Source organism: Paralichthys olivaceus, chromosome 16 (assembly GCF_024713975.1).
Source record: "Paralichthys olivaceus isolate ysfri-2021 chromosome 16, ASM2471397v2, whole genome shotgun sequence".
Taxonomy (NCBI): Eukaryota; Metazoa; Chordata; class Actinopteri; order Pleuronectiformes; family Paralichthyidae; genus Paralichthys; species Paralichthys olivaceus.
Genome location: NC_091108.1, coordinates 1,154,958 through 1,179,091, shown reverse-complemented (window position 1 = coordinate 1,179,091; position 24,134 = coordinate 1,154,958). Strand labels below are relative to the sequence as shown.

At 42.1% G+C, this 24,134-nt stretch overlaps 1 protein-coding gene and 1 long non-coding RNA gene across 3 annotated transcripts in view; one reads left to right on the top strand and one right to left on the bottom strand.

Moving 5' to 3' along the window:
• LOC138405037 (uncharacterized) overlaps positions 1-24,134 on the top strand; it is a 30,722-nt gene that overhangs the window by 3,300 nt on the left and 3,288 nt on the right. The window lies entirely within an intron of this gene.
• adcy8 (adenylate cyclase 8 (brain)) overlaps positions 2,382-24,134 on the bottom strand; it is a 53,608-nt gene continuing 31,855 nt past the window's right edge. The window contains exons 8-18 of one of the 2 annotated variants that reach the window (XM_069510758.1): positions 21,663-21,860; positions 18,550-18,650; positions 18,009-18,210; positions 16,725-16,814; positions 15,655-15,827; positions 14,235-14,313; positions 10,985-11,143; positions 6,685-6,831; positions 5,162-5,254; positions 4,691-4,805; positions 2,382-4,489 (exon numbers count right to left, since the gene is read on the bottom strand). In XM_069510758.1, the coding sequence (XP_069366859.1) occupies positions 3,990-4,489; positions 4,691-4,805; positions 5,162-5,254; positions 6,685-6,831; positions 10,985-11,143; positions 14,235-14,313; positions 15,655-15,827; positions 16,725-16,814; positions 18,009-18,210; positions 18,550-18,650; positions 21,663-21,860 (1,857 nt within the window). In that variant the 3' untranslated portion in view covers positions 2,382-3,989. The remainder of the gene's footprint in view (positions 4,490-4,690; positions 4,806-5,161; positions 5,255-6,684; positions 6,832-10,984; positions 11,144-14,234; positions 14,314-15,654; positions 15,828-16,724; positions 16,815-18,008; positions 18,211-18,549; positions 18,651-21,662; positions 21,861-24,134) is intronic. The other variant, XM_069510759.1, reaches the window with a different exon arrangement.

Here is a 24,134-nt window from a genome sequence, read left to right as displayed (position 1 = left end):
TTCCTCCTCTTTCGCCCTCCTTCACGTTTTAACAGAAAATCCATATAAGGGAGGGAAACGAGAAAAAACCTAATCCATCCCTCCTGGACACACGGCGTTTGTGTTTGTCGTCGTGGTGACAGGATGCTCCGAGTTCTGTTTGATTTACTGTGTTATTCATCAGCGTTTTCTCTATTTGGGAAAACCTACTGGAGACTGAGAGGAGAGTAGAAGATACTTAAAAGCTGAGATGCAACTCTTCCAACATTAAAATATAATTATTCAAATTAGTCTGACTTGATCAGTTTGTGTGTTGAGGCTTCATCTGCCCTGTTGTCTGAAAGAAGTTTGAAAGTGTGGACGCACGAAGTCTTACAAAATTATGTTGTTGACGACACGGTCACACATACACAAATGTATCAGTGGAAAAACTTCTCCTCCTGTTTACTTCCAAATAAAACTTCACGTCCTGCAGTGACGCAAATCACAGCATGAGTTTGTGTAGAGCTCAACCTTGGTAAACTTGAACCTGCAGTATTTGCTTTGTATTTGTGGATGTATGACCATTACCCTTCATTATCCAGACCTCAGTAAAACTGTAGCTGCCATGTTTGGATATTATTGGAATTATGCATTTATGCACGTGACATTTCTGTTGTTATCTACTGACCCTAAGTGGTCAGAAGGTGCAACTCCCTGGAGGAGTTCAACTGCATTCACAGATTCTTACGGTACAGACGAGGGCACTTAAAAAAACCTTCAAGGGGGCGGCAACAGGTCTCCCGCCACTTGTGGTGAAACAAAACATGCCAAGCCTGATGGAGATCTCATATCTTACAATGAGTTAGAGACCTATGCTGCATCCAGCTACGAGAGGGCCGTCCAGTTTTGGTTCTTGTTGTCCACCTTAGAGATCAGAGACCACACGTGTAAGTCTTCTTCTTTGTATCGACAAACAGATCAAATATCAGTTTGGATTTTCACATTTCTTGATCAGTTCGTCTTTACTGTGATGAGGTGAAATACCGTTGATATGTCCTGTAAACATCACACCTCGACCTGTTATTCATTTTGTGAAGAAGCAAGTGATGGATTCTAGATGTCCTCACATTCGGCAGTGATGAAGTGTATCTGGAGGTAAATGTCGATAACAGTGAGGATGAAACGTTCCTGCAGCAGAACTCTGCCTGTAATCATATTCGCCTGAGTGTCTGCTGCCATCTAGTGGAGGTTTTTACACACTGCATGTGGGTTTTAGTTGCTGAGCCCCTTTTAATTGCTAAATATTGTTAATTATTATATCTGCTCTGACAGGCAGCTTGTTGCTGGTCTTACACACCAAATATCCAGGGTTTGAACTCACATCATCCCACACAACAGAAGTCTGATGTATTTGAGGCATTAAATGTCGAGTGTCAGTGGTTTGTACAGTAGAGCAGTTCACCAACTTACTTACAAGTCAGACAAAATTCAAAGAAACTACTCATCAGAAGTCGGAGTCCTATAGTTCTGCTCCTGAAGATTTGTGTTGTATCTGAGAACAGTGCGTCTGTTCAGGTCTAATTCAGATCATCAACCATCAGCTCAGTCGGTCAGAGCCCAGATGGTTTGGAAACATCCTGCAGGTGCCTGCTTTCATTTCCAGATTCTTCACGCTTCACGTTTCTCTGACTCGGACTCGTCTGTGATTCATCGAAACCTTTTTCAAGGAGAAGTGTTCTTCCTCTGGTGTGGAAATGTAAGCTGCCGCTCGTCTGTAGTCAATTATGGAGCTTTTTCTTTAGAATTTAGTGACATCTAGTGGTGAAGTGTCAAAAAAACATGACAGAGAACCTGTGGCAGCTTCGGTCGTCATAAAATCTCCAAAGGTTTAGTTTGTCCAATCTGAGCTACTGTAAAAAACATGGCTGCCTCTGTAGAGAGGACCCCCTCCTGATGTAAATATAAAGTATTGGTATATAAAGTATTTAAATATAAAGGGCCCATTCTAGGGTAAAGAAAACTACAATTCATACAATTTAGATGAAACACTAGTGAAAACATCACACGGGTTATTTGACATAACATTTCTGCCAATAGATCCTTTCACCTAAATCTTACACACTGGACCTTTAACTTTCTGTGTGAAAATCAACTCTCCGTAAAAAAAGAAAAAAAAAAGTATAACAATCTTGTAAAGACTGACTCCTCCTACCACCCACCATCATGATAAATGTGTATCTCACAGCAAATCATTTTTTTTATTTAATATCCATCTCGCATTGAAACACATTGAACGCCCCAGAATAGTTTGAGCTCTTGAGTTCTCGGAACCTCCTAGTCCCGGTTGTCTTCCCATTCTCCTCACAACAAATCTAATACCAGAAATGTGACTAAATAAAGAACCAGACATGTGCCATATATAGAAAATTAGACCCCTTTTTATTGTGTTGTCATATATAAAAGAAATACAAAAAAGAAACATCAACACCGGGCGAGGGTCTGAGCGGGAAAGGGTCTCTGGGTTTTGGACAGGGAAGGGCCAGTGGCCAGTCGACGTAAAAAGGGGAAGTTGAAACGACAGGAGGAACGTCAGACAGTCTGAGGGAATCAGTCGAACAGACATTGAACAGGTGAGGGCGTATGAAAACGGAACGTAGCGGTCCCGTCAAGTTCCTCCCTCGCTCCTCCACACCAACTCCTCCACTTCCTTCAGGGACAAAGTAGAGTTTCAGTTCTACAAACATTCATCAAAAGCAGAGTTGATTCAGGAGACAGGAATAAGCTCACTGGTTGAGTTAAACCTCAGTGGAAGAAGTCAGGCTAACTGGGAAACCTGGAAGAATGAAATAGCTGCTGAAAATATGCAAGTCATTCTTTCCTACCTGATATGCATAACGTTGAAAGAGTAGCTCACTGGCTTAGGAGCCAGGTAAACAAGCTAACATTCTAATCAACCTCATCAAGGTGCCCTGTGGAGGTTTCTTGTAAACAGTTTGTTTACATTCATCGTTTGTATCCTTGAGATCTAATGAACACGCTCATTTTGTTCCACCAGTTTTTGTTGAGTTTGTAACCTGCATTGTTAACTTCCACAGATATAAGCTTGCAGCCTTCATCTTCCCTGTGTTTGCTGGTGCACTGCTATGTTTTCTGGTGTTTCTGTAGATCTTGATGAAAGTGGGAAGAAATGCGTACAATGCATCACAGAAACAAACAGTGAGGACCCACATATAAAAGCATTGCCCCTTAGTGCTGCTCATGGACAAAATCACTATAAAGTACAGTTTAACCCAGGACTTACTTGTCTGTGTATTTGCATATTTGTACTATTCTTTTTCAAAAGAGGTTTTTAAGATGAGGATTTTGAACTCTCCTAATCTACCTGTTTGACACCGAGGGGCCGAATTGATCAAATTTCCAAGATGCAAGTTTCATCGTGAGATGATTTGCTCTTACGTCGAACAAAAGGGATCCAGCTTATGTACAGTATAACTACATGTGAGACCTGTTGGACTCGAATGTTTCTGCAATTTGTGAGCGACCCTGCAGAAACGTGTTGGTCTTTCTTTTGAGAACCATAATTAGGGTTGGAAAGCTTAAAAAGTTTTACATTACTTTTCCATTACTAGCTTGAACCTAGTAATGGATTCCATTGTGCTCCAACTAGTATCAATCCTGTTGAAGTCACTGTCAGTTGAGAAAATTCCACTGATCTAAACTTCTTATCATTTTGTGTGGCTTTTAGCTCTGGTATGATAATGTCTCAATAACAAAGCCTACAATGCTCTGATTGGTCCGATTCCGTAATCAGGAGCCAGGTTGTGTTCAGTTCTGCCGTGATAAAGTTATGACTCCTAAAGAACTTTCACCAGCTTTTCTATTGTGGATGTATGCAAACATTACTTTGTCAGAAAACCACTGTTCATTAGCTGCACTGAGGTTTTTACTCAACCACTGGGATTATCTTTGCCTGAAGAGCATCTCTGCCTCTGAGAAATGTGCATGGAACTAAAGCTCCAGTCTGCTGTTCAGGACAGCTCAGTCTTGTCAGCCACTTCTGCGTGATGCCCCCCTCCCACCTCGGAGCCACCGGGCGCTAACAACGTCCTGCGGTTGTAGTGGTGGTGACCCTTCATGATGCCCGAATTGTTGTTCTCGTTGAGGATCTGCTTTTGCTTCTGTCGATTGAGGGACTGCACCAGGCCGAGCACCACGGCCGCCAGCGAGTACTGGCCGGTGATTTTGCGCGGCTGCATGATGAGCGGGTTGGGCTGCACCCGGCCCAGCAAGTAGTGCGTTCGGATCTTGCCCTCCTGCTCGCTGATGCCCTTCACGTAGATCTCACCACGGTATTCACAGGCAAAGCCTCGCTCCTTGAGGATCAGGTAGGTCTCCTCAGGCACCTGGATCTTGCCACTCACGCCCGTGCTGTCCATCCGGCTGGACAGGTTCACCGTCTTCCCCCAGATGTCATACTGCGGCTTCTTGGCACCGATCACGCCCGCCACCACAGAGCCGTGAGCCATACCTTCCAAAGTCAAACAAGTGATTCATTTAACAGCTGCCCTGTTACACAATGCCAACATGGTTCTATGTATGACAAGTGGAAATGACTGATAAGTAGTTGCGATGGCATCATAACAGAAAATGTATTTGGATTAAAGCATAAAACAAAAGAAGTATTAAATGAAAAGGAAAAAACATTAAAAACAAAACAAAGCACTCTTACCGATCCTCAGCTCGAAGTTGTTGAAAGAGTGCTTGTTGATCTCCTGGATGCTCTCGTTGAGGGCGATGGCAAAGTCTGCCAACGCACACAAGTGCCCCCATTTATCTTCACATTGCTGCGAAAGCAGAAGGAGAGTGTGAGTCTGCTGGACGTCATGACTCGGACTCAGACACAAAAGTGGAAAATTGTCACTTGAGGGACATGAGACGGACTGTGTTGACCTGACACAGAAAACTGTCTTTAACCCGGCTGTCAGAGCTGCAGGATGTCTCTCTGACTCTTGCTACATGTGCACATTCAAGTACACAAAGCTAGTGAGCTTATGTCTGTTTTGAGTGCTACAGTGGTTTTTCACAGAATAAAAAACCAATGCAGGAAGCCAGTTCTTAAGGCTTACACTCACTTGGTGCTGCATGCAGGTTACAAACAGCAGGTGACCACAACTGATCTCAGGTTGAATGAGGCTCTCACCTGTTTTTCAGGCGACAGACCAGACACGACCATGTAGGTGCTGCCGATCGTCTTGATCTTCTCGATGTCCTGGAAACGGTCCTCGCCCAGCAGCTGAGACATTTTGAACATGGGCAAGAGTTTATTTTTCTGATGACACATGATCTGCGTCAGACACAGATTGGTCTCATGAAATCAGTCCAAGTCTTTGCTGAATAATCTCATGGAGTAGAAGAAACTTAATCATCGACGATGTTAAAAACAGACGAGGTCTGAGAAACTTAGGGAAGATATAGAACTGCACTTTTTCCTTAAACACTGTTGAGATTACAGTTGTCAGTCGGGTGTGTCGTAGTTTTTCTGTGTGAATGGAGAAAATGAATGAAGCGGTTCATGGGGTTCATTTGGTTGCCATGGTAACATCATTATGGTATTACTACCAACATCGCCCCCTTCATGCGCAGTACTCCACCCTAGTTCAAATGCACCAAATCCTTGTGGTTCAAACATTATATCGTCGGAGGTGAAGACTGCAGATGTTTCCTATTCTTCTTCTATTGTTTAATGCCGTCTCTACTTCCTGTGATTGGTAAAATCATTTTACTTTTATAAAAGAAAAAACATATTGATGCACGTGTAGTGATCACGCTCGTCTCGGGCCAAATTCATCACTACAAGCGGTTCATTTTCAGCCAGGAACAACCCTGGATATCATCAGCCGCTATGTTATTTGCCGTCGCTCTCTCGAGTTCCCTGGTGGAGAAAAGAGAAGCCTGTTTGAGGGTAAGTGAGGAGAGTGGCCTGAGGCAGCAGCGAGCTCAGCTGGTGTCTGTCTCAGCTCCTATTAGAAACATCTTCTGTCGAAAACTCAGCTCTGTTCAGTCTCTTCCCAGGGAACCAAGATGTGTGAGAGTCTGAAAACTTTAGCAGGATTTTGAACTCATACTGAAGCTGAGATGTGGAGGAGTGTATTCACCTAGTTGGAGTTTATATATATATATATATATATATATATATGTAAAATAGAGTCCAGGTTAGAAGTAGCAGTAAGATGATATTATTATGAACTAAATGATGATTTCAAAATGTAATGGCTGTAAAATAATGACAAACTTGACTTAAATGACCAGATTCTTCAGATAAAGTCTGTTTTGTGGTGTGTAGATGTTGAACCGACTCATCCAGGAAAGCTACGCTAAACCACACGATGACAAACTGACATGTACCAAAGTATTTGCTATATGTTGCTGCTTTGGTCTTGAACAAAGGAACTCAACGGACTTGAAGAGCGCTTATACTCTGTCAGTACTCCTTGTATCTGGTAATGTTCCCTGTGGGGGATCCTTTCCATCTGGAATAAATACCTAACGCTGACCTGCAGATGTGAGCGATGCTGCTCTGAGTTGTTCTGGGAGGCAAATGGATGTTTTAATAGTAATAAAAAACCACGGAGGATGTTGACTTCAGAGACACCTGAGCCCCCTGCATGTTCAAAAGTTGTGCTGAAGTACGAGTGGGAGCACTTCAAAGTCCCATGATCTCACCTCGTCAAAGTCTGCAATAATTTCGTTGAGCAGCCTCAGGCACTCGACTCCCTGGTTATTCATCTCGGTCTGGGAGTAGAAGTCGGCGAAGCCCGGGATGGAGGCAAACATCACACCCACAGCGTCGTAGGACTGCGAGTACAGCTCCTGCGGGGACACACACCACAGAAGGAAAGCTTATTGTCATGTTTTCCATGAAAACAAAAAAGAATTGCAGTCACTTTGAGGTTTTTTAGTCTCTGTCGTGCAAATGTTAATGTCTAGATGAGACATTAAGTTGATTCTGTTTCAGGCCAGTGTTGTTCCCTGACATGACAAAACAGTCACATGTTTTGATCTCCACCTCTGAAGCAGAAGGACAATTCTTTAATTGAGACAAACAAAGTCATGTTATTGTGGAGAGTGTGGAGGATTGTTTGAGGGTTGTGTAGTTTACATTCTCAGCTTCTTGGAGGTTTTAATATATTTCAATACAAAAACGAATCGCTTGTTAGGTTCACCCATCACACACATACACTAACAACGCTGTGTGCACCGTGCTTGGCTGACCATCATGGCGTCGTGTGATTCATGGACATCAATTCGTACTGACAGTCTGAAATTCTTATCTTATCTTGTTTACAGCTGTAGAAAATGAACTTCTCTTCCTCTCAGTTCTACAGAGAGTTTTAGAAGTTTGCATGTTGGTTCAGTCTCTTGGTTCAGCCATCAACCCTGTTTCCAGCTGCTATTATTAGCAACATGTTTACACATCATGCACCAGAGGGTCGATGCTTCTAAAGCATTAGTGACAGTCATGTGCATGTTGATACTGAAATGTATGTTGCAGCAGGTACGGGTGCAGCTACACTACACTGTCTCCTCCTCTGGGGGGCAGTGTTGTCACATGTCCAAACAGCGCAGCAGGTCTACTGACATGAGACAGCATGTCCCAACATACTAATGCCACATGCAGAAATGAATCGTGTCCTTGTGGGAATGTTTTAATAAGAGGTCGGTAAACACGTCGTCCAGCCAGAGTTCAACATTACAGCTAAATAATTCATGAGAAGTCAGGATCGCTGTGTCTCTCTCTCTCTCTCTCACTCTCCCCCTGCCTCTCTCTCTCTCCCTCTCCCTCTACCTCTCCGTATTCTGCTTGACTTTTTTTAATATAATTACACGCTTATGAAAATAAGCCTCTGACTTTAGTGTGACATCATCACTGACATTATAAACGTTTAATGAGCTCAGTCAAATGTCAAAGCCTCAATGTGAAAGTTGATAAAAGTCAAACTAATTTAATTTCTTGGTTTGTCTCTGCATCTCTTTAAGGATCAAGTCAGTCATTGGTCTGTTTCTAGTCTTTTTTTCCACGAGGACATTCATGCTGCTGATGAAAATTCTTAATCCTACTTCAGGAGATGGTTTTCTACAGAGAGAGATGGATATAGATGCATCTCAAGCGTCAATGCTGCTCTTCACAGAGGGTGGGTTGAGATCTGGTGACTGTTGAGGCCAAAGCCTATGATTCATGTCCAATTTCAAAAATAATCAAGCTGCTCAGTGAGTCCCCGTGACCAGAGCTGACGTGTTTCTGTTCAAGGCTGGAACATGCGCCTATGGGCTGATCGTAGGTGAACAGTGCTTTGCAACAGGAGTCGAATCTCTCAAACTGTGCGGTACAATTGTATGAGACTTGTCGACTGCCGGTCTTCTTGGTTGTCACGCAACGCAGGGGAAACAGGAAACTGTAGCAGAGAGCACAAGATCTGAAAGAGTCCTCCTGCTCTGAAACATTTGCTGTGAATCGTATCTTAAATTACACCTAAAATTGAAGATGCTGATGTCAATGACACTCATCTTTGTCACCTGATTAATTCCAGAGATCATCAACACCTCTTCAGGGGTGTAGGAGCCCATTAATAACCCAGAGCAGTATCTAAATCACGGAACAATAAACAGGCTGATTAATAATGTAACGAGTGATTAGGACCCAACCTATCCTAATGGATGCATTTTTAATCGTGTCCTTTTTAATCAGGAACAGGCATGGGAGCAGAATGATATCAGCTCTCCTCTCGTGACATTCATAATTCATTGCTCGCCTTTTGTTGAGGAGGCGACGGAAGATTGGAGGAGTCGATAATGAAGGAGCCCGACGAGGACAATACAACGGTTTGACCCCAGCGTGAGATAACTATCCTCTCTGCTGACCAGGACAATCGGTTATTATCGAGTTGGTAGTTGAGAAGAACACATCAAACAGCTGAAGACAGAAAAGGTTTCCTTTTTCTTTTTTTCTTTAATATCTGTCCTGATAGTTAATATTTAAATGGATTCATCCCAAAGTCTCCTCCTTCTTTATCTTAATTCCTGAGAGTGAAGTTATCAACCAGCCTTTAACTTCTCACACTTTTAAACTCTCATTATCTTTATAAATCTCATTAAATCCAAAAGGTTTTTTTTTAATGTCAGCCGCTCTGCTACTTTGGTCCAAACTTAAATATCCCAACATCCATTGGATGGATTGTCACAAGTCTGGTACAGACGTTTAGAGGATAAAGCCTAATGGGTCTGAATGATCCTTCATCGTAACTCTTCTGTCATCACGAGGTCACTTTGTCCGAATCTTTTAGTTGAAGGTCAAAACTCTCTTCAGCCTCAGCTGCACTTTTGCGCTGATGTCACTCTGATGTCACGCTGACATCGTGAGCAAGTTAGCATGCTGATGGAAATGAAGAAGATTATACAGCTGTGATGATATAAATCAAGCAAGACTACAGTTACAAAAAGATTCAAATCATACAGCGCTTAATTTAGATTGACTACTTTGCTAATTGGATAAAGTCAACGCTAGAAAAGAAACGAGCACAAGAAATGAGAAACACCAGAAATGCTCAATTTAAAGTCACATTTTACGAGCTCGTCTAGAAGTTGGTGAGAATAAAATGCTGCAGTACTCGACCAATCATGGATCTTCAGTGCGAGCACCACCTCAAAGCTTCCTGGCTTCATTAAATAATACCCCCCCGAGCAAGGACTCTATGGGGATGAAAAGATTCCCTGTGGTGTGGAAGCTCTCCACACAGAGACCTGATCTCATCCACCTCTGGGTTACTTGACCGCTGACAGTACGCTGGATCTCATCACCCACTCGTGCTCCTGTGGAGTTGTAATGTTCACACACTTTTAATCATCGCTGTGTCTTATTAATCAGGATCAGGATCTAACGTACGGGGATATGGTTCGAACAATCCATTTGCATTTGTGTGTTAATTTGTGTTCCAACACGGAACGGAATAAACCACCTCACCACTGCTCTCTCTCTCTCTCTCTCTCTCTCTCTGTGTACAGTTGTTTAAAAAGCAATTACTGAGCCTTTTCTTCACGGGCTGGAACATGGACGCTCAGGGAATGAATTGTAATGAACGTAGGAGACTATTCTGGAACAGGAGGAGGTGCTGTATAAAAACTCTGAGCTGAGAACTGACATACTGAGCTTCACGGCCTGGAGGCCACCTGAGCGTGGGTCATAGTTCTCTGCTCTGTAGTTCTGTCCATAACGTCCGTCTGAAATAATCAAATTTTACTCGCTCATGTTCAATTGTTCATGTTTCTGATGAGTTTGGTTCTAATTAGTTATTTGATGATGTGTAAAAGGGTGAAACTTCATGACGGGACCTCACTTCTGCACAGACTCTGACTCCACAACGTCAATAGCACGAGACGAGTTAATGGGATATTTAAGCTTTCTTTTTGTCCAATGGAACGGAGTGGAGACACGTCGTCCATCTTTATTTACAGACTACGACTGTTAGACTAAGAGAAACCAACGGTACATGTGATTGAAGTTAATAGATCAGCTCCTTGTTTCAGCTGTTGTCTTATAGCTGTTCCTCTGTGTAATGAAGCATTGTGGGTTTTCAGTTTCACCTCTGAATTGATCCCTGTGACTTGTGTAAGTGTCATCACCGGATCAAAATTACAACAACACAAAAACTTCAAAATTAACTCTGAGTCTCAGATTAGTCAGAGTTAGCTACTCCTGTTTTAAATTGTCAAAGTAAAGATAATATCACAAGTTAATGCTGATTTGACAAAGACTCTGCTGAGTTCATGTGTTTGTTGGAGGTCCTTACATTTGAAATTTGAGATTGAGCTGGTGGAAAATCAAACCAGACTACCCATGAAATGATTCATGTGAGTGTTTTTTGTCTTCGCAGTATTTCCTACATGATCATTACCAGACTTTGAATTTCTGTGGACACATTCAGACCGTTATTGTGCGTTGGTGTGTGTTAGAGAAGTTGCCACCGACCTCGTTGTCCCGGTCCTTCTCCAGGAAGTGGCGTGCCACGTGGCTGGGCAGGATGTTCCTCAGCATGTTCTCGTTGTGCTCTCGCAGCTCCTTCATCTCGTTGATCTCCTCTTTAGCCTGGACGCGCCACAGGAAGTCCAGTCGCGCTGTGTACTCCAACTGGAGACACAAAAAATAGACACAGATGTCACAAATGAAGACCTGAAAATCCCAACTCCTTATTTCCCTCACACCCTTTCTCGGACTCTACAGGCAGATCTATGACTGTGTTAGTTACTTAATCACTCAAACAAATTAAACAACTATCAGGGGAAAGTTCTGTTGATATAATTTACATGATGGAAAGGCCAAGCTTTGGTTCTGGAATGAGCGGCTAAATTAAAAAATCTGTTGAAGGTTGGATCAATTATGAAACAAGAGTGTGATCAATCTGAAGTGCAGAAAGAAGGATTCTAATAGGCAACACAAATGACTTTACTTAAAGGTTCAGTGTGAGGAATTTAGTGACATCTAGTGGTGAAGTATCATGTTCAAAAGGTTTTAGACAGTAAAAAACATGGTGGCCTCTGCAGAGGACCCCGCCCCCCCTTCAATGGAAATTATTTATGGAAAGTATTTAAATATAAAGAACCATTCTATGGTAAAGAAAACAATAATTCATACAATCAGGCAGATGATCCTGTGACGATTCACGTCTGTCTGTCTCTCTGTTGATTGGTGGAAACAGTTTTGTGACTAATTGTGGTATCAATTAGTCCCTTAATCATATGAGTGAAACTTAATTCTCATTTCTAATAAGGAATGCAAAGCCTGCAGGGCTTGTTTGGCAGTGGGATAATGAGATGGTGGCCGTTAACCGACACGGCCTCCACAGTGCGGAGCTGGACGACACATTCTTTCAAAATGGCTTCTATTAACCCCCCAGAGACGCAGAGGGAAAAAAATCCTCTGTTCCTGTAATAAACATTTCACTCAGGATTAGAGCTGCTGTCATCTCACATGCTGCTCAGGAGAGGATTTTCAAATCTTAATAGATTTTTAGAAAGCTGGAGACCACACATCATGATAGAGCTAATTGATTTTTAACCTTTTGATTGAGAGCACACTAAGCGATCCAGTCGAGATGCACGACCACACGCTTCCTGGTTCGCTCGCTCTCATTAGCTATTGCAGGTTTCTGTCCCCTCCCTCAATCACTGTTCCTTTCATTCTGCTTCCAATTCCAAATAATCGTTTCCAATCTGCCTGAAGTCAATGGCAAAAATCCCTGTGATTGTCAGGAGGGTTGAATCAGACCCGGAATCAGCCCGATTTAGTTCTAGTGTGCAGCGGGCAGAAACCAAACCGAGGCAAACATTGGTTTCTAATGGAACACACACAAAAATAGTGGTTTATATATTTAGACATTTAAAAAGAAGCTTTACGTCTCCTTAATTAAAACATTCGATTTCTCCTCATACTACTGTTACCATTATATTACAACCCTGATCGGTCTTCTGATCTTATAATTATTTCAAACTAAATTGTGGTATAATCGGAGCCTTGTCTGCAGCCTTGTAATGAAATGGCTCATGTTCACTGTGCTTGATAATGTAATTACTGTTGTGACAGGAAGTCGCGTTCATGAAGAACAACCTCATCTGGCTCCTGTGCTCTGTTGCCTTTGGTTTATTATTTAACAGGTCTGTGGTTTAGTTTCATCTGCTGCTTGTGGAGACACAAAAATCAACAGAGAACAACAGAAAGTGATGTTGTGTACTCGCAGCCTCGACGTTGTACGAATGGAAAGCGTGTGTTTCGTTGGTTATAGACATCAAACGTAACACACTGCGAGGACATTGTACAAATCACTGGCATTTAACAAGCACAAATGAGAGTGAGGGTCTTGTAATGAAAGAGGCTGTGAAGAAGAATAAAGGAGTGAGTGTCCTCCGTCTCTCTGCTCTAATAGGCTCCTTTTTCACAACACAATAAAATCACTTGAACGTCTCCTCTGAAAGAAGCTCTAACTAATGTTTTTACACTCTTTGTTTGCTCAACAATGGAGGACGGAGCTGTGAGTTTACAGCTGCAAAAGACCGAACAGCCTTGTTCTCCAGACAGAGAGCAAATGATGACGCTGCTTCGTGTTTCTGTTGGATCTCTGCTCTCTGAAAGTTTGAGATCCAGAGAGCTCAAGCTCAAATGTTCAGATGCTTATTTTCACCATCATCGTTGGACTGCTGCGCTGAGACCACGCACCAGAGTTCAGAGGTCACACGGTGCTTGCACCAAAAACAGAAGTTGTTGGGAAAATTTAAAATTCCATCCAAATGAAGGTGCCCCCAGGAGACGGACATAACACCTGCTGTGAGTCTTATCACAAGAAATAAAACAACCTCTTGGAATTGAATGGAGCCAATTAAAACACCCACAATGATTTTAAACCTGAGACTAAAAAGAACCAGGGATCATATTGGCACATGTCTGGCCCTTGTGTTTTCTCTCCTCAGAACGGTGACAGTTGCACACCTCATGCCGTCTGTCGTCATTGTCTCTGTGTTACCAAACAAGTGGCTGAATTGATCCGCGGAAAATCGATAAGCCTCTGGATGATTCCAAACATGGCTGCTTTCTACTTTGATGGGGCTACAAAGACCATCAATTAAGACCCTCTCTTGCCGAACGAGCCGCCAACCCACACAATCAGAGGTTGCCATAGAGAAAATGTGAAAGCAACGTGGTAACACCAGTTTCCTTCAGGCCGCTGACTCTGACTGCATCTTGATAAAACCAGAAGTAAATGATGAGAGGTTGAATTGAATTGGCAATGATTGTTAGGATTTGGTTATCAAACCCTCAAATACAATGGAGATGGGACTTGGTTTGTGGTAAACGTCAGATAAAATAAACAATAACACAAAAATGTGTTAGAACACCTTCCGGACTGCGGCCGTCTGTTTATCTTCTGTTATTGTTGCTTCAGGTGAGCTGCTAATGGTAATTAGACGGCTGCATAGCAACGAGAATGATGCGACGTTCCTCAGGCCTGTTGCATTTTATCTCCCTGTTATTACCATTTAAAGGAAAGGTTCAACATTTCTATTTATAGTCTGCGAGGACGACGGTCTCCATTTTCCTTTACAGCGAGATAATTCAAGGGGTTTCGTGATGTGACAGCACTGTGGTTGATGAGCGGTTTAAAGTTTAGGTCACCACTTCCTGGATTGCATGTGAAGATTAGGTTTCTACTGCTAAACATGAAACAGACCTGCTGTCCGTGGTAAAACACTGCGAGGAGGAACATGGCCATGAGGAGCAGCGATGTTTCCTTCGTTCCCAGGAAGTTCCTGTGGGAAGAAGAACAGTGAAACAATTTCATATGTTAACCAGTTTTAATTTGTCCTGTCATCCACCAAAATTCATCTGGAAGATACTGAAGTTTGAGTTTTAAAAACAAGAGGTAGATCAAATGTATCTGGTGATCATCACACGACACAGTGTTTGGGTTGCAAATCTTTGTATGATAGATTCATCTTTCACATTTTTATCAATACCTTTTAATATGTCAAATTTAAGTGTCTCTTTTACAACTAGTTTGGTCGGAACCTTCTGACTTTTCTGTTGCTGGTAGTAATACCGCATGATATTACCCGTTCATTCATTTCTGACATACGCCGTCTACAAACCAATCAGTCAAGTATAGGTAGACTCCGCCCACGTAGGTGATGACCACAGGAAGTACGTATATCTGACAAAACACTGTAAGATGTTGTTGCGGCCGTCATCTTGCAGCAGCCTAAACTTTATTGCCTCCACCAAGGAGATAATGTTTGTCTGTCATCAGGGATACGACTTGGGCCGAAGCAAGAACTCCTTCTTGAAATGACTGATGAGTGTGTGTTTGATTAAATTGAAGGCGACTGTTGAGCCTTGGCGGAGCTCTACTGATTCACATTCCTGTCTTTGTACCGATAATAGTCTAGAGCGATGGTGATTGTGATTCCAAATGTAGTCATTCGAGATGCTTGTTTTAGATATGCAACAGTCCCATTCCAAAAGATGTTCACTTAACGCATCACAGAAAACTAAAAACTGGCAATTATTCAAAAGTCAAAAGATGGAACCAGAAAAAATGACGCAAATAATCAGCCTGTGATTATTATCCTCGCTGCCACCGTGACCCAGACATGAAAGCCCGTCGTCTCCACCTGACTTTGTTTCATCCCGACCTTCTGTCTCCCTGAAGGCTTTAGAGAGACGACTTCCTCTGTAGTTCGTCCTCTACACAAACCTCTGCTTTCTTTTTTTCTTTTCTTAAACAGTCACGCTTAGATGCTCAGGATGCCTTCGTACATTGTCACTGTAAAGGTCACTGTACTAAATCAGAGGACGCCTACAAGATGAGTTTTCTCACATTTGCAGCATTTACGTGCGGTAAAAAGGTCAATGTGGCTCCCTGGTGTGTTTTGAAGAGGAATGGGTGAGGAAAGAGAGAAATGAAGAGACATTCATGGGCTTGTCTTTAACGCTAACACGTGCTCTCTGAACAGTCACAGAGAGAGAGAAATAAAAATAAAGACTCTACGATTCTCTGAGAAACACTGACATTGGAACTTTAACACAGCTGGATTGGTAAAGCTGATCGTTCTGCAGGTGAAGAGCTAAACATGTAATTCCAGAGCACTTACTCTGTGTTGTGGTGGACGGTGTCGTAGCGGACAAACAGCGAGGTGTAGAAGGCTTCGGTCAGCAGCGAGTAGATGGCGATCATCACCAGCAGCACTGCCAACTTCAGCACGGAGTTCAGCCGCAGAAACACTGCACACGTCACCATCGCCAGGACCCCCGTGAACACGAAGTACTGAGAACAAGAGCAGTTTTTCATCATTGAGTCCATGCTTTCTTTAAATCAGCGGTTTGCTTTGAAAGTTGATTCAGACGTCGTCGTTTTCTCTTAATATAAATATAGAATGTTTAGTTGAACATTTGTACCGAGCGTGTTCCCTGACGAACACAACGCCGTGTGGTTGCACGTGGTCAGTGAGTGGGTTTTATTACTCATGTCCTCTGCCTGCTGTCCCAGTAAGTTTGGACTTTATTAGTTGTTTAATGATATAAAAGCTGTGGCGAAACGTCATGATCGACATCAGAGACTTCATGTCCCGATCGTTACCGCACAGACTCAGAATATAACGTCATCTGCCCGAGATGGCAGCGTTTGTATCCGCGAAATTCTGGCTTGTTTTCTGGAACGTGAGCGGAGGTGGAGAGTGGTCGTCCATCTTTATTTACAGTCTGTGGTAAACAGCCACAGCTTTCAAACTCTCCGACTCCAGTTTGTAACGCAGCCACTGACGACCGTGTACAACTATATCACACGCTAGTGACTAGTGAACCAACATTTTCAGCTGTGTGAAGTGAGTGGACTGCACCTTTAAAACATATTTAAAGATCCAGGCTGGGAACAGGTTTTGTGTACATGCAGCGATACGTGACTCAAGCCAAGCTTGGAGCTGTGAAAATGTCGGGTCCATCAATTAGCTTCTTATTGTGTGAGCAAAATAACATAACGGATATTTTCCCTGTGACGTCCTGACAGCTCCATCAGTCGCCGTCGTCTGAGGCCAGACCTCCCTCTGGGTGCGAGCAGATGTCGAAAATGTTTAATTTATCATTTTGCCGCTGTCGCAGAAGTGGAAAAAAAAAAAACAACAGATGGACCTGACTGCAAAATTCAGACGCCACATTGAGTCGGTACCTCTGGGTAGAAGCAGATGTCGGGGATGGAGGCTGACTCGTTGTACGTCTGGTTCCTGAAGGTGCTGGACTTGTCGAAGTCACACCACAGCTGTGAGAGACCAACAGGGCGGATTATTGTTTTTGTTCACTATTAAGCTGGTGCAGGATCAGCATAAAAATACCCAGAATCCCCCTTCACACATCAAGCTTTTAATCTTTCAAGATGCTTGTTTGAGAGATTCGTCTCTCCACTCGTTTGTGACCTCTTAAAGAAATGATCTTTCCCATCAGTCTGCCACTGGAGTTGTTGTCTAGTTTGTTATATGTTGTTGGTATGAGAGTTTAGCTTTAAACTACTCGGTCTTAGATGTTTGTTGATTTAAAGAACATTCAAGAAAACCAAGACAAAGGGAAAACACAGTTACACAAATAAAAAGAACAATAAATGTATAATATATAATCTGTCGTAAAATAATCACATGAAAATCTTGTTTAGAGTTTTTTTTAAATTTGTTTTCTGGAAAATCCCTGTGTCATCTGGAAAAGATCGAGAGTAACCTTGCATGGGAACATAAAATCATTTTCCTGAAGCTACTGAAATGTTTCATTTTGCTGAAGATATTCTAGTTTTGCCTACAGAATTTTTATTTTACTTGCAAAATCCTTAAGAACCTAAAGGTTTTGATTGGACATTAAAATAGTGGTTAAGTTTAGTGAATGAACAAAGAAGCACTTTTAATTTTAGTTTTCCTCCAGTTTGAGTTGACTCACACAAACAAACTTCTCTGTATCAGTGTGAAGGTCCAAAGGCTTCTCTCCTCTCTCTGATCCTTGTCTTCTTTGTTTGATGCAACCTTGCAACACCAAAAGCTAATTATCAGCTAGTTTCATGTGCTTCAGTTCAGTCGGCGCCCCGCTGAACAACAGAGCCGACGCATCTGGTAAATTGGGGTCGATGAAGTCAGGTTTTCAGGCGATAAAAAATAAGACAGACTTGTTTAACCCGGCCACAACACTGACAAACTAATCACATAATCCTCATTGTTTTGAAATTCAACCATGATGTAAGTCAATGTAATAATAGTTTTCAGGGTCTGTTCCTGGTGGGATTTGACCCCTTTAAGGCAGAAATTGGTTAAATTGGACGATTTAAAACTTGCAGTAGAATGTAAAATCTGTTTCACCGCTAATCTTAGAGGATAAATGTGACAATACTCTATGTACAAAAACAGACAGAGCCAAGAAACTCTTGTCTCTACGAATATTCATATTTTAATAATCTCCTCCTGGAAATTGGACTCACTATATTGATCATGGCTGCCAGGAAGTTGATGAGGATTGAGACGAAGATGATGACGTTTCGCGCCGCGTAGGTCTCGTTGATCCAGCAGCAGGCTTTTCGTAGGACCAGAGGCAGACACTTGTAGTCCTCCGCCGTTGTGACTAGGACCAGGCAGGAATGGAGGACGATGAGGATGGAGAACTGGACCACCATGGTTACCATTCTGCAGAAACATTTAATGGCAAAATAATAATCACACCACCAGCTGTGAGCGGAGACCTTGGATATATTTACTTCTGACTAATTTCAATCACAAAATAATGACCTCCATATCTCATGATAACGAGAAGAGATCCCATGATTTCTAGATTCATGTCCCATAATTAAGAAAAAGAATTCTATCAACATCAGACTGATAAGAACTACCTAGAATTGATGTCCCATCTGCTAACATGAAGTAGACGAGGTTTATGACCTACACTACAGCCAGCCACCAGGGGGCGATCGAGACACCTTTGAGCTGTCAGGTCGTCCATCTTTATTTAGTCTATGGTTTTTTTACCTGGCCGAGGGAAGCAGGCTTTGGATGGTGGTGATGAAGATGAGCACGATGAAGGCGCACACCAGGTTGGACTTGAAGACCTCATCCCTCATCTGGGAGTACTGCACCGAGGACGAGAGAAGAAGACGAGAGAGAGAGAGAGAGGAGGAAGAGAGAGGTGAGGAGAAGATGGAGAAACACGTTTTCAGGCCGAACACACCGAAGTGCACCACAACACGCCAGCGCTCTGCCACAGGTTCATGCGACGGTTCAAACACAAGCGTTAGAGAGAGACAGGAGCCGGTGGGTTGGCTGTGGGTCCTGGGGAAGGTGTGACGCTAACAAGCACAATGCTAGCTGTTAGCCGTTAGCCCTAGTCGGAGACACAACCTGAGTGTATCCCTAAAGTGTATCCCAACCGAGCTGGTCAGGAAACGAGCCTGCTTTTGCGTTAATGTGATAATTTGTGTGTGTTACATCTGATCCGTGATGTGAGTTAGACGAGAGTGTGTCCGGGCTCGGTGCTACGTCCACTAATCCACCTACCAACTCTTGTAATGCTTTTTATTAATCTCTTTTGTTTATTTTAGTTTAAATTAAAGTTCCCTTTTTTGTCCTCTTCCAAAATTAACTTTATGTCATTAAACTGATTAATTTCTCCACTATGGCTGAACAGATTTATTTTCATGATTTAATTGACTTGAGAATTTGGGCATCATCATTTCCGACAGCCAGACTCATCTCAGCCATCAACTCTCTCCCCACCCCCCCCCCATGACCCCTGCTGCCCCGTCCTCGCTCTGTCTCTTTCTCAAAGGGTGCTGGGAAATTAGCAAGAGGATGCTTCACGTTTAGTCACAAGTTTGGCAAAAAATATAAAAATAAAAATAGGAGGTCGGCCAACAGCAAATCACTGCACACTGAGAGAAGAGAGGTCAAACCAAAGAAATAGAATTAAAACAAGGTTCTTGGAAAAGTTTTGAAGATGGCAGTGGGATTCAAAGGGAAACACACACATGGAGGAGGGAGGGGCCAAAGTGAAGGTCAACTCAAAGGTCAAAGATTATCCAAGGAACTAAGAGCTTTGCATTCACCAAAGAAGAAGAACATTCAGGGACATGTTCTAAGTTATTGAAAAATCCGATGGTTATGACTTGATCAGCTGTGGATCATCAACATTAAGTGATCGATGATCACGCTGCTGTCGGCTGTTTGATTGAAATCTGTTGCTATGGAAACGAGTTAAGTTGATGTGCAGCTGTTGGCGGTGACGCCGTGGCTCTAAATTCATCCGTTTGTAGTGTTTACACGTTAACTAAAGTAAATTAATGCTTTTAAAATCCAGCTTTCCACTTACAACAGTCAATTATTCAAATCCAGGTGTTTCTCTGTTAATTTCATTGAATGGAAAGAGAAAGCCGGATGTATTTGAAAACTTTAGGATCTAAAGTAGAATTAAAATCACGTTCTTTACTTTGAATCGTTGATTTTTTTTTTCCTCTTACTTTACATTCTCAGTTAATTAAACAGTGAAGACGTCTTAACATATTTGTGGGTTAGCGTCTCTTCTCAGGTTTTTACCTCCATCGTGTTTTTCTCTGCGACTGTTTGTTATAGTTTGTTTGTTCTTCTTTTAGTTATCAGGATTACGCAAAACCTGCTGGACTGACATTTGGTGGAAGGATGTGGAACGTGTCACTTTCTGATTTCTCAGAGAATAATTCATGGATCTTTAATCAGACTGATATTTGTGTCAAATCTTTTTTTAAATGATATTCTCTATTCTCATCGAACCTGAGCTTGTCCTTTTGTTTTCTGATTTCAGACTAGAAACAGTCTTTATTATCGAGCCTGCACACAATATTTAAATATCATGGTCTCATAATTGAGATATAAATGAACGATTATAGGATAGCATCATCATTTTGAGTGAATGCAATGTGCTCCAGTAAAAAGGAAAGAAAAGTTGAACGAGTCAACTTTTTTCACAAAACTGTAAAAGGGTCCATGGACTGTTGGTCATGAGTAAACTGAAGGGGCTTCTCTGACCTTGGCGAAACAAATGAGCGTCGCCAAAGATCAGTGTCTCACTGCAGCTCGCTACTCTGCGATCGCTGACGGAAAAATCTGAGCAGATTTCTCTGTTTTTTGTGAATTCAGATTCTTACATGAGTCACAGTTAAGTTGATTTAATGTTTGAAGACAATGTTCACCAACTAAAAAGAAAAACGCTGTTCATGTTGCACAGAGGAAGATTTGGGTCACTCTGTTTATTCATGCATATCAATATGGAGGCTGAAGTGTGCCACTGGAGTAAAGGGAGGCTTTAAAGGTTGCATTATTAAATAAAGTATAAAGCAAATCATGAATTTGATTATTTCAAATTAAAACGATAAAAAAATGTTTCAAATGAAGAAAAATTTACAAAAAAGTCATTTTATTAACTATTATATTCATTATTATTACATTTCATTTAAAGCCATTATAACAGCGAAGATCAAATACAAACAGGTTGCATTATTATAATATAATTAAATACTGCTGCAAATTAGGGATTTGATTTATTCATGTTAGCTTATGAGGGAATTCATTATTTCATTTAAATAATTTAATTTCAAAACTATTGTCTTCAAATAGGCCTATTCATTTTTATCTTAGAATTATACTTTTAAAGACATTTAATTTAAGACCCTTAAATTTAACAATAACACATAATTATTAATTGAAAAATAGATTTTGACTGCAGGTATTTTTTTTTTTACTCTGAATTAATCAGTGTCATCTAAATTTTAATTAATTGACTAAAACCTGGTGGTGGCACACTTGAGACTCTGGACCTGAGCTCAAATGAAGGAGCGAGCTGAGTGAAAAGAAAAGCCAGGAGCAGTCGTTTATATTTTCTTTTCCATAAATTTAACAATGTCCTTCAGTTACGCCGGTAATGTTCGTCTGTGACTCATGGAATTACAGCAATTTATTTTCTCTGTGATACCACAAAAGTATCTCAGGTACCTTTAGCTTACTCATGATGGGAAAAAAATGTTGTTCTGCTTCTGAAACTCTTCGTCTCGGAATAGATATGAGGAGGGAGACAGAAAGAAAAAAAACAGTTATCTGTCTAATAGCCCAGCTACCTTCTCTTCCAGGCTGGAGTCTTTAAACATCAGTGAGAAAGGCTTGATATGCTCTCTTCTCAACTTATCGCCACTCCGTAAGTCGATGGCGCTCTCTATTCGCTTGTTAATTTCCTCAGGACCAGAGTGGACATGCAAAGCTTGTGCGAGATGGTTTGGAAGCAGATTTATCGAATTTCTCGTTAGGGCAGCCAGAGTCTAGGGGGAAAGCACATGCACATAGAATGAACCTGCCCCTTTGTTTCATTCAGGTTACAAATGAAAAAGAAGAAACAGACACGGTTACGTTCAATACAGACACAAAACAAAGAGAAACTAAGGAACAGGAAGAAAGGGGGAGACCAGAATGCAACGTTCAAGCAAGTCATGCATCTCTCATTCACTCGCAGCACGTTCGTTCACTTTGCACCAATGTTAGTGGTGACGGAGCTGGTTAATATGCACATGTTATAACAGAGCTGTTATTTGTGTCCACATCTGTGACTGCAAGGGGAAGGGGTGGGAATGAAGACTATGCAGCATGTGGAGGACAAAGAAAACCGCTGAGGAACAAGATTCATGTTGCACAAAACAAAAGATGGAATTTTTCTCATTTTTAGAACCTCCAAAGTGAGCATATTTCAAAATAAAGGTCTAAAATGTATTGTTTAAAAAAAGGTGAAAAAGGGTCCCTTAAGTCAGTTCTGTGGTTTGTTCTAACAAGTGAGAGATGATTATCTGATGAAAAACAACCTCTATAATATAAGAAATTACCAAATTTATATTCTAGTGTGATGGAGAAAGAAAATGTCCTGACCACAGGAAATAAACGTCAGTGTCCTTTAACACAATCAAAAAGACGATTTTCAAAAGGTCAGTACCTGTAGCCATGAAGGCGTCTGAATATGGCAGATTAGCAATCTCACATTACAGGTCGCAGAAACGTCGAACATAAAGTCTCCAGTGTTTTGCTTGCTCCACTTATCACTTGATTGCAACCTTCATCCCTAAGAGGTTTTTGAAAACTCACTTCAGTCTGAACTAAGTCACGGCGAGCTCCTGTTCGTCCACACGTCACATGAAGAGCAGCACTTCAGGGAAAAGTGACAAAGGTCGTGTGCACAGATCTGAGTCACTCTGCCGCCGACATTAGTTCTCCAACATTAGCTGTGAGTTAAAGCAGCCGCGTTGCAACTTCAAACAAATTACCGTGTGAAGTGTCTGAGCCCCACTGGGCCGGCAGCCGTTAACGTGATTATGAGAGCAATGTGCGATGATGGAGATATGTGTGTGAAAGCGATTCGTCTCCTCTCACCAGCTCCGGCCGACACAGTCGTTCCACATTACCAAGTGAGATCACTCACACTGAGGGATCATCAAAAGTTCATTTTTAGGTTCTCAAACAAATCTTGATGGTTGGAAGTTTGTCTTTTTCTCTCTTTCTACCTGTCGGGGTCATTGTGACTGTCACTGGCCATGATGACAGGATCTATGTCTGATCACAGCTGCCTGGAGGTCGTGATGGCTGCAGTCTCAGGGTTTATCGCTCAGCAGCTCACAGATCACATGAAATGACATCATTGATCAACGTCAGCCGCAAGACTCCTTCGCCTTCATATCATCATAAGACTTCATGATACTCAACCGGATCATGCATCCATATGTCCGTCCATCCATCCGTCCCCCAGCCCCAGCATTCTTCCCCCAGGGAATCCTGAAGCATTCTCAAAGCAGAGTGGATATCAATCAATCCTACAGCGACCTTTGGTTCTACACCCAGAATCAAGTCTTCTTTCAACAAGGAGCCTGGCTGGCCCCTGATCAGATCCCCAACCCACCTCCGATACCTGAAGTGAGATATTAGTTCATGAACACTGGCTCTTTAGCCGTTCTGGAGAAAACAGAACAACCATAACTGGAGGGACATCATCATGACTTTCAGACATGTTTTGTCAAACTTGACAGATGAAAGTAAATTGCACTTGACTTTCTTTTGTTTCTGCCAGAAACGACTATTGACCGAATGTAAATTGTTTTGGTTTTTTTTGCTCTCAACACAGTGAAGCTGAGGAAGAGAGAGAGTTGAACTGAGGATGAACTTGAACTCGACCAAACCCCTGTTGCATATGAATGAAAATGTTTGACCTGTGTGTCAAATGATTAACATATCTGGAGCTTGGTTATTTAATTGGACGGCAGCGTGTGAGGGCAGAGTGTGAGCAGTTTGTTTTCCAGGCTCCTCGGCTGTGAGGTATAAGGGATATTACAAGTTCCAGTAACAAAGCTACGTAGAGCTTTTTTTAGATTGAGCGTAGCTTCCAGAACGGTTAAAACCATCACAGACTGTAAATAAGACAGATGTCGTGTGTCCTGATCCTCCCATTGGGAAATAATTCAGCCAGAAGATCTCCGAGGTCTCCCTCCAGTTAGACAAAACCTCCGATGGAAAGCGCCCAGCAGCTGAGGGTCAGGACACTGATGGGCTGGTGAATC